This window comes from Siniperca chuatsi, linkage group LG11 (assembly GCF_020085105.1).
Source record: "Siniperca chuatsi isolate FFG_IHB_CAS linkage group LG11, ASM2008510v1, whole genome shotgun sequence".
Classification (NCBI taxonomy): Eukaryota; Metazoa; Chordata; class Actinopteri; order Centrarchiformes; family Sinipercidae; genus Siniperca; species Siniperca chuatsi.
The window spans coordinates 15,905,725-15,916,505 of NC_058052.1; the positions used below are offsets into that span (position 1 = coordinate 15,905,725).

The 10,781-nt window shown below is 39.9% G+C and overlaps 2 protein-coding genes across 13 annotated transcripts; both read right to left on the reverse strand.

The window, feature by feature from the left end:
• Positions 1-572: 572 nt before the first annotated feature.
• Positions 573-4,132, reverse strand: LOC122884210 (free fatty acid receptor 4-like). The gene is made up of 3 exons (XM_044213741.1): positions 2,828-4,132; positions 2,602-2,733; positions 573-1,325 (listed from the first exon to the last, which is right to left on the reverse strand). Exons 1-3 carry the CDS (start codon positions 3,365-3,367, stop codon positions 939-941), a joined length of 1,059 nt encoding a protein of 352 aa, XP_044069676.1. The 5' UTR covers positions 3,368-4,132; the 3' UTR covers positions 573-938.
• Positions 4,133-4,843: 711 nt separating this feature from the next.
• On the reverse strand, positions 4,844-10,779 carry LOC122884209 (centrosomal protein of 55 kDa-like). 12 transcript variants are annotated; one of them, XM_044213735.1, is made up of 10 exons: positions 10,664-10,779; positions 8,817-9,001; positions 8,474-8,593; positions 7,413-7,478; positions 7,019-7,169; positions 6,636-6,762; positions 6,346-6,535; positions 6,165-6,239; positions 5,697-5,819; positions 4,844-5,158 (listed from the first exon to the last, which is right to left on the reverse strand). In XM_044213735.1, the coding sequence occupies exons 1-10, from the start codon at positions 10,740-10,742 to the stop codon at positions 4,967-4,969; spliced, it is 1,308 nt and encodes a 435-aa protein (XP_044069670.1). In that variant the 5' UTR covers positions 10,743-10,779; the 3' UTR covers positions 4,844-4,966. The 12 variants fall into 12 exon arrangements, with proteins under 12 accessions (XP_044069670.1, XP_044069663.1, XP_044069665.1 ...); XM_044213728.1 differs by having other exon boundaries at positions 8,351-8,593; XM_044213730.1 differs by having other exon boundaries at positions 8,351-8,593; positions 8,817-8,978; positions 10,664-10,702.
• Positions 10,780-10,781: the final 2 nt, after the last annotated feature.

Sequence of the window (10,781 nt, forward strand, 5' to 3'; positions counted from 1 at the left end):
TGTGTTTAAGTCTCTTATGGTGTCTGAGAAGGTTTGTATGAGATACAGTGATTCATGGAATGATATGGTGCCACCTGGCAAGCTGAAATAACTGCACCACAGCAGGTCAATTCAGAACAAGTACTGACAGCCAGCAGTACTTTGGCTAATTTCAGAATTCATCTACATGCACTCCTCCAGAAGGAAATGAGTGTGTTTATCTCACGGGCCAGGCTGTTCTGGGCCACTTCTGTTAGATAGCAGCTACATTTAACCATTGACAGGATTAAGTGGAATTGTTAACTCCTGCTTGGGCAATTATGTACTTCCACACCAGATGACAAAAAGGCAATGGCATGACTACAAAATAGTCTATTAAATAAGGTGCTCCCAAGTTTTCTCACAATAATTCTTAAAATTGAATTATATTAGACAATTTGATTAATTTGCTGTCAGTTTCTGAACACCTGATATGGCCCTACTTACGACATTTTAAGAATCAAAACACTATTCAGTACGGTTATTTTTAAGGAACAGATTATTATAAAATAACTAAAGATTATAATAATAATAATAACGATTAGTAGTAGTTGTGTTGTAATAGTTGTGCTGTATTACTGCAACACACATTTATTATTTGGCATTTCAAGGTCAGATACATTTTTGTAGACTGAAAAGAAATGACTGAAAATCACAAAACGGTAAAGATTTATTATAAAATTAACTATCTCTGCAGCGTTTCCTCTTTCAGACGTGTTTCAATCTTAAAATAAGTATTAAAGAATTTCTAGAATTATTACTTTTGAGAGTAATACACCAGCTCAGGAGTGCAGCGAACAATCAAATACTGTATCTTATAGGTAGAGGTATATGTTGTATATCAAACATCACCACAGGTGTGGACAACACCTAGCTTTATGCAAGTTTGAATCCTCTATTTGACAAAACAATCATGATAATCATGGCTGTATCCGTTGCATTCGACCACTGCCACAAGGTCCTTTTCTCAGCGGTGCTACAACAGAGCCACAGCAGAGCCTGCGCCAGCCGTTCTTGAACTGGCAGAGTGAGTAGAGGATGGGATTGAGGGCTGAGTTGGCCAGTGTGAACGTTACCACCCAGAAGAACATGGTAGAGGAGACGCATAGGTCACCCAGAAAGTTCCTGGCCAGGATGAGGAAGGTGATGATGAATACAGGGCTCCACATGATTAAGAAAGAGAGCACGAGGACCAGAAGAGTACGGAAGAGCTTCATATCCTGGCGGGAGACATAGTATTCAAGAGGGTCTCCAACTGGGGGCTGGCTGTCTCGGGTTCGGAGCCTTCGCCTACAATGTTTAGCTATCTGTAATAAAAATAAAATAATATTACATAATACTGGCATTCTGTACTTTGTCACATAACAGTATGTGGACAAAAGAGAAACAATGAAACCATCTATGTAATCTGATTGATCTACATGTGGATTTACACATGGAGCATGATGTCATTTATGTTTGTCTCCAATGTGTCTCAAACATCCATAAAGTCTTCCCAGAGCTAAAATCAATGTGTGGCTTCTCAGAATCATTCAGTCTGTATCACTTTAATGTCCACATTGGTAGGACTTGTTGCCCAATGTAATATTGACCGTTGATAGTGAAAGGCTCTGAACCTGCACACACAGGTACCATTTTCAGCTTCAGTAATTAATATAGCACATGCAGCTCTTTCCCCACAATGTCAGAGAAATGTCTAATATTCACAGACGGCATAAAGATAAATGTCAATATATCCATAAATGAAACACAATTTTACAATTCAAGGGAAAATGCTTCTTAAATGAACAATCATTATCAAAAGATTGGAGCAAAAGTACAAAATGTGTACAAAATCACAGTCTACAGTGATCAGTCCCTTTTCTTTTTTTCTTTCACCGTTTCACATTAATTTCCAAGTTTTAAAGGATAATGCTGACAATATTCTATGTTCTTCTTATTGTCAACAAATCCCATGAAAATACCAAAACCAACAGTCACGTATTGCCTGTGTATCCAACACCTGATATAACTTGTTCCTCTGTGACATTTTGTTGTTCACAAACTATTCAAAACACATCAGTGAGCTACATCATTGCAGTGGGTGACATGTTCCTTTATTACCATGAACATGGACACCGTAGTTTATTTTTAGTCAGTCTCACATGCACCCTCCTGCTGCTGTAAATACTTACTAGAGCATCAAATATGTATTAATCCGCTGCTGAAAATAGCCCCCAACAAACACGCTATTTACTCCTGTTTGAGTAACGTTTGCTAAAAGCAAAATATTTTAGGAGATTATTTAGCCTTTTTAGAAATAAAACTGTATTTGTGACCCATTTTTAAAGATTTACGTCTTCAGTAGGACTGAATGGGCTTCTGGCTGAGTGGAACAGAGTAGGAAAGTTGTTAAGTATAGTTAGAGGGAGTAACACATTTTTAGCTTTGGTCTTTCTGTGAGATTTGTTAACAGTGGGAAAAAGACAAACACCAGCCTTATCTTTTAAAAAAGTGTGGCTGGGATCCTCTGACCCGTCTTTTAAACAGTCCCTTCCTTCACTTCCTGACATCTTTGCCAGTCAAAGAGCACAATAAACCCACCTGTAATATTTTGCTGTAACTGACCACAATTATTAATCCTGGGAGAAGGAAGCACAGGGCAGTGAAGGCTACGTTCCACACAATCTCTCCAGTTGTGTCAGGCCACTTGAGAGTACAAATGTGTACACGTTCCTGGGGAAAAGACACAAAAATATACAGAAAATATAGATTAATGGCAGGCATTAATGACACTGAGCTTTCCTGTCATCCATCAATTCATACATACCTGCTCAGGGATATCCACTTCCATCACAGTGAAGAACAGACTGAGAGGTATGGAGGTGAGTGCAGAAAAGGCCCAGATGAAGAAGAGGGTGGCAGTCACCATCCTGGGGTTTAAAGTGGGCACAGTCTGCAGCCGAAGGATGGCCTGGACCCTCTCCACACTGATGGAGGCCAGGGTAGTGATAGTGACACAGCCGCTCATACAGATGACATACAGCACAGTGTGACAGGCTGTAAACCCCAGCTTCCAGGACACAGTCCACCGCACTGCTGCAATCAGTGGGATCATGCTGACAAACAGTAGGTCGGCCACAAACAAGTTGAGGGTCAGGATGGTTTTGTTGGCCAGCAGTCTGCGTTCCCAGGTTACCAGGGCTGCAGCTCCCGCATTTGCTGCCACGGAGACCAGGAAGACAGTGGTGATAGCCAGGGTCTCGACAATAGTGGTGGCTGCACGATCTGAGTGATTCAGCTCAGAGAAGAAGGAAAAATAAGTGAAGTTTCTGAAGTGGAGTAAGTGAGTGTCAGCATTAATATCCATATTGGCTGAAAAAGGTGATCTAGATCCGAGATGCTTATTGATTTCACTCCTGGAGACTGCCAGAAAATTGAATGGGGTAAAGGAGCTGATAAGGCCTAAAGTGAGACGAGAGAAGGGGAGGAGAGGAGGAGGGATGGAGGGTGGTGACTAGTCTTTATGATGCTGTTTGCTCCAGATGCTACCTGAAGGGGAGTCAAACATTACAAGATGTTCTTTGTGCTTTTGTCTTCCACTATGCGATGACACATCAGTCACATTTCTTTTGCAAACTTTTTCATAGCACTTTTCCAATACCAAACATGGCAAGGCTTGCACACTGTGGATCACCTCTTTAGGAATAGCTCTACATTTAATTACAATACACTAGTTTGTTGTTGACTGGGATTGACAAGATTTTCCTGCGGGTTAATCCAGGTTCTAATCTTCATTCAATGCAGCTGTTGAACAGTAATACTGTGTAAATGGCAAATTAGCTGTTGAGCTCTAATAAATTTGACACTTTTATTTACGCTGTGAATTAGATTACCAGGTTAACTTCCTGGTAATCTAGTAGTGATGCAGTAACTGATCACTGGCTGTCCTGAAAATAGGCTTTTCATTTTGTGCAAACCCAACAGGGATAGGTTTAAAAAGGTTTAGGAAGAGGAGTGTCATGGTTTTGGGCTTTTATTTCCTGTTTTATTTTGAAGCGTGCTCTTCTCCTTGTGTGTCTTGTTGATTTAGTTCCTGTCTGTTTGCTTTTCCCTCCACTTTAGATTTTTTACCCTGTCCAAATTAGTTGCATCTGTGTCTTCCCTACCTAAGTGGATTTAGTCTGAGTTTTTCCTTTGTTCAGTGTCAGTTCGTCATTGTACGTGTACCCAAGTCAAGCATCCTGGTTTGTCAAACAAAGTAGAGTTGAGGCTGATGGGAATGTCATTAGTTTTGCAGGTAGTTGATTTTGACCTGGTGGTGGCGCTAGATTAAAAGTTAGGGAACCACCAAAGTCAGCAGAATTTGAATATCTGTAGCAAATTTCAAGGCAATCCATTCAATAGTTGTCAAGAGCTTTCACTCAAAAACAGAAATGTGAACCTCATGGTAGCGCTAGAGGAAGTCAGGTGATCAGCACAGTCAGAAAGATTAATCCTGTGGGGACCATGAAAGTCTGCATACCAAATTTACTTGCAGTCCATCCAACATCCAAGTTGAGACATTTCACTCTGAACCTATGGAGGCGCTGGAGGAAATGTCAGGATCACCAAAGTCATTATGTTGTGCCAATACATCTACTAGATGTTGATATATTTCTCTGGATAAGTGAAAAATCTGACCTCCTGGTGCTGTTAGAGGAAAAGTAGGGGGATCACCAAAGTCATAAAAATCTATCCTCTTGGGACCTTGAACACCTTGAACAGAGCCACAACATTAGCGTGGCTAAAAAAAACTGCTAACTTTAGCTTTGTGGGTTCATTTGAAATACTCAGAAGCACAACCTCAGCAACTCAACAGTTTATTAAGATAACTTAAACGTCTAACTTAAACGTCTGGTTAAACAGTATAGGCAAAAACCAATCCGTATTACAGAAGATCCAGAACTGAAGAAGTTCTCGGTTCAGCTCAGTCTAGACAGATTTCGAGGTGGTTCATCAGTTCTCGGTAGTGACTGGCAGGATACTCAGCCCGGCAGCTGGGACACTCCAGGAAGCTTTCATTCACCAAGCTGTTGTGAGGGGAAGATGTAAGGCTATCTCTGGAGGGCAGGGAGGGTGGGTGTGCCGCTTCACATGAACTGTGATCCTGATGGTCTCTCTAATATAAACAGAGTCATCCATCAGTTATGGTTAATAAGACTGGGTGATTAAATCAGCTTTTCAACTAGTTCTATCATTTTTGACCAACAAACCTTAAAGCTGCACTAATCAATATTTTTTAACATTAACAATAGATCAAAATACTATGTGTAATGTGTGTAAGAGGTCACTCATTGTGACACAGCCACAGGAAATTATCAACTAACTCTGCTGATTCTCTGAGCTCTATGGAGCCTTTTAGTTTATTTTGGATCACTGTTTTGGTTTTCTGGCTTATCAACCTTGTTTCCAGGGCCAAAAGGGAAGTGAATATTGGACTTAAATTTGGCAAGTGACCAGAGACATGAATCAAAATGTTGGATGTGTAAATAAGCTATAGTTTGCAATAACAACTTTATACTAAAATATGCCAATGTTGTGTTTTTAGGTTGTTACATTGCCCGCCAAAAATGTGTTAATGCAACTTTAAGGTTCATCACCGATGAAGTTTAGATATACTAACTACTAATCTAGTCTTTTGCACTATTCATGCCAACCTTTGACTGTTTTTTCACATGGTCTTTAGTTTTTTGCAGCGTCTTCAAAACTCTGACCATTTGCTTCTTTAAATATGAACAATCCTGCCTCTCATCCTCAAGGTCTTGTGAAGAAATCTTGATCTAGAATTTAAAAAGTTTGTATTACAATGGAGAATATAATATAGTATAGGTGTGGAAATAATATTTTTGAAATATAAATAATTATCTCCTTTGCTTCTGTGGGGACGGATATTTTGCCTTTAAAAGGAAAGCAAAGAGGTAAGAAAAGTATGACATGCCCACTCCTGTGATTGAGTCAGGTTTAGAATCACAAAGGACAGACTGATGGACATGAGTCCTTGATCCTCCTCAAAGTGGAATTAATCTGTATCATTACTACGACTGGTTAGAAACATCCTTCAAAAGTAAGGGAGATATAGGATCAAAACTGAGATGACTGATACAAAGGGAGTGTGCCTGTTATACCTGTCGCTCCAGATTTGCAATCTTTTCCTGGTCTGCATGATGACGATTTAACATGAACTTCTGACAGAGATTCGCCTAAGAGAGATTTATTTTTTATTTGGTGAATTTCTTCCCTCATATGATGATAGTAAGATTTCTTTTTTCCCCTACTTAATGACTGAATTGTTCAATGAAGACGTACCTGCAGCTCAAAGTTAGCTGACCTGCGCTTCTCCTCATCCAGTCTGTGCTGGAAGTCTTTGGTCTTGTCCCTCAGCCATTGCTCTTCATTCTCAGAGCAATGACAATCTTCCAGTGCACTTTTTCTGCTCATTTTTTCAGTCTGCAGCTGCTGCTTGAGCTCCTCCACCTCACTCTCCTTTTCCTCGCACCTAAACATCAATTGGTCTGTCATGTAGCTGACTATCACTCTAACCTTCTCCAACTTTGAGCAGGACCTTATTATTTATTTATTTTTAGCAGCACACATACCAATTTCGGGTTATTATCAGGTTCTGCTGGGTCATGTTGACCTGCTCCCTGAGCACCTCCAGCTCGTCTTTAGCTTTCTGTAAGAGTCTTTCATAGTACTCCAGCATCTGGTTTAGTCGCTCCTTCTCTATGAGAGAAGCAGATGAAAATGAAAAGAAAAGTAAAAAAAGAGGAGGAAATTACACATTGACATACAGTTCGATACAGCCTTATACACGCACCATGTAGTAATAAAATACCTAATTTTGACAAAACATTGCAAGCCGCAGATTCTGTAATAGTGGGCTACTCCAGGGCAATCTCGATATCTTAAAAACCTTGTTGTGACAGTCTGTTGCCCCTTATTGCCCCAGTTGTGAGTGCCCACTGCTTCTCTGGCTCACCATCTGAATGGTCCTCATTGTGCTGCTGTGAGTGGGGCTTATTGGCTTCGTTCAGCTGCTTCTCCAGCCATAACATTCTGGCCACAATTCCCCTTACATAGGCCTCTCTCTGCTGGTCATATTCCAGCCACTGCTTGTTCTTCTCCAAGGCCTAGGGAGATTGAATAAAAGAATGAGAAGTACATAACAGAGAAAGACAGAGTTGCGCCACGAGGATGGAGTCAGCAAGACATGAATACTGTACACAGGTACACATCCTCACTTAGAAACAAATGCACACACAGAGTAGAAAGTTAAAAGTAACTAAAAATACAAAAAGGTGGATTAGGTGTTAATTGAAAAATGCAAACAGAAGAGACCTTTTCCAGCTGTGGGGCAACTACACAGCACTTACATCACTGAGGTGATTTTTGAGCTCTATTTCGTTGTTGGTCGAGGCCGATTCATCTGAAGCTGAGTCCTATTTGACAACAGGAAAATACAGAACAGCCTTACACATATGTGAATGAGCCGACTTTACCCAACTGCTTTTATAAAAGAGACGACATTGTGACATGTCATAACAAGGCCCAAAACATTGGTACAGTAGGATTTAGAGCTCAACTTTAGAGTGTTATGACCTCTACAATAACCAGAGTATCACTGTGATGGTACGCTCTGTATGAGGAAGTGGGCTTTTATGGAGAACAGTACTCCTCCTCTAAATGGAAGACTGACGCTTAAAAAACAACTGCTGCCATCTAGCGGTGTAAAACTGGTAACAGGCGAGAGGGGGTTAGTAAATCAAACTCCTCAAGCAGAAACACAACCATAGGCCTTTTTCACACAAGATATTTTGACATGTCACAGTAGGAAAAGCACAAGTGTAAGTAATAAAATTAATGATGGCTGAATTCCATTTATTTGCATCGGTTTCAGGGTCCTGATATAGTGCATCCTGGCTCACTGTCACAGCTTACTGGGGCACTTTGAATAGAACAGAGTCATCGTTAATGTTATTAGTAACACCTGTGCCTTTCCTACTATGACAAGTAGTCAAAATGCCTGCTGGGAAAATGGCCTATTATGTGCCACAATTCTGCATTCCTAAAGCTATATTTATAGTGTTAGCATCTAACACTGTAGTGATTTTATTGGAAGTGCCAAATATCATGAATTGAAATAGGCAATTTTATTAGAAAAAGTAACATTTGTTTTAATTTCCATAACTAAAAACATATTGTGTTCTGTATCAGTATCAAGAGGATTGTCTCCTGCTTATAAAGACATACAGTTTGTTTTTGTTTCCCTCAGCACTACACTCACTTATATTAAAATCAAGCCCTGCTATACCTTCTTCCCTGCAACGTTGTTCTCGAGATATTGACACCTAGCTGCGACGCTCACAAGCTTGTTCTTGATTTCTTCAATCTCTCTGGCGTAACTGGATATGCTTCTGTTTCTCCTCATACTCACTACGTCCATCAGCTTTTCTTCTTTCTTACTCAGCTGCTCTGGCGGCAAAGCAATGTTCTCATCTTTGGCCGTCATCTGCTGACAACTCTCCAGCCTAACAGTTTCAAGAGAGAGAAATCTCTGCAAAAAAGACATTGAGGAATAAGTTGTTTCACTAATGCTGTGTAATGCTAATACTGTAAAACAATACCCTGACTAACCCCCCCCCCACCACAGCTCTCACTGGTGACATCATTAGGTGGAGTTAATGGTACAGTGAGTAACCTTGGCTAGTTGACTTATGTTGGTTGAATACCAGAGAAACAGCACTGAGTGTCTGACTGAGTAGTTTGACTAAGTTTACCTCTACTAGCTTATTATGTTCTGAATGTTGACGAGACAACTCAACCAGGGTCTTCTTCAGATAGGCATTCTCCTTCCTCAGACTGCTGACAACCATATCAAGCTCTGAGTTGAGCTTTTTTCTGAGGAAACCTTTATATTTAGGGGACGCCATCTCAATCACCTGTTGACAAATATTACAAGAGACTGACACAAAAATAATACATTTTAGGATTTGGTCAGAATATACAGTACAATTTCAAAAATAAACATTCTGAATATTTCCAGGTTTATTTCTTTTCAGTTGCTGACAGTGGCAGACACAGCAACGGGAAAAACTGAACTGGACCCAGCCGTGTTTTCTAAGTAATTCAGAAGAGAAAACAACTTACAAATAGATTTACAATCTAATGCAATGCAAATCAATAACTCTCTTATATTTATAATACTAAATTGCTCATGACTGTGTCAGAGAGGTGCTGATTCAAAACACTATGGGTGTGGGTGCTGATGGTTGTATTTGACTGCATCCTATTGAAATGTGTTTGTAGCTAATTAAATTTAATAATAAACCAAACATTAGAAACACCATTACACCACTACTAGCTGACTATAGCCTCTAAAATGTAATTGAGTTGAATCAAAACCTGGAGCAGCCTTAAAGAGCAACTGTTGCTTCATGTAACTCAGCGTTTAAGTCAACATTGCCCAGTGCTCAGAAAAAAATGGAAATATCTACTTTTCTAGGATAACTGGGCAAACTCCATCTGCTGGTGAAAATCATGTGATATTACTGAAAGCTCCAGAACAGCTACTAAATGGACCTAGAAACTACTGTTTTGGCAACAGTAAATGATTGGTATTCTACCTGTTAAGTTAGCTAATGTTACTTAATTTCGTGCTTTTTCTGTCTATCGGCTAACATTAACTAATACCACATCCACACTCACTTGCTCAAGAGGGTAGGACTGGTGTTCAAGCTGGATATTGGATGCTGGACTTACTAAGCTAATGAGCAGTTAGCTAATGTCAACTTATCAAAAAACAAAACAAAACAGCTATTTTCATACTAGGAAGCTTTTGTTAGGTTTTGTTAGCAAAGAGAAGATACCACCACATAACGTTAGCTTAGTTAGGCAACTATCGTATGTTAGCTGCAAAAAAACAGTTAACGCTAGCATAATATTGTAGCGTTAGCTAGCATAAAGTGCTAATAAAGTACTAAGTTATTACTGCTACTGTAGTGAAATCTGACTTTCCATGTCAGAATAAACGTTAAAATTAACCCTTATCTTTTTAAAATGACTATTTCAAGTCCACTGGAATACCTTTAAGTGATATTTTGTTAGCATTACCTTGGGAGGGAGGGAAGACAGCTAAACTGTCATTGGATAGAAAGAAATAACGTTATTGTGCTGCTTTCACTACCCGCGCCTAAACTCCTCTGTCTAACATAACGCTAGCTTAAATATGCTTAAAACACACCACGCGAAAATGTGGAAATAACAATAATATTGTTCCTGGAAGAGCGTTTTGTGACTTAATGATATGTGTGTGTTTTAGTTGTGTTTATATCTTGTCAAAGTATGTAGCTAAGGCTTACTTAATTGGAAACAATTACTGTAAGATAGCATGTTGTAATGTGCGGCTAACATCTATGTTAGCTCAATCCGTAATTTCCGACAGCCTACTAAGGAAGCATTACTTAACGCTGCATCCCCACTGGGGGGCGCTGCAGTACAAGAGAAGATGAGTGGACTGACTCCAAATCACTGCACAGTGATGTCAAGCACATTTGAATTATAAGTATGAAGCATTTTGAAGAGATAATGAGTAAGCTAAAGAGGTCCTTCTCATCTGTTAACCCACCTCTCCCGGGCTGGTGTGTGTCATGCCTCTGACTCTTGAGGCTGCCCTCCGGTATCCACTCCTCTGTCCTCTCACACATCTGTGCGTTTCAGTTCCCTCTGTGAGGGCTCCCTCTGTA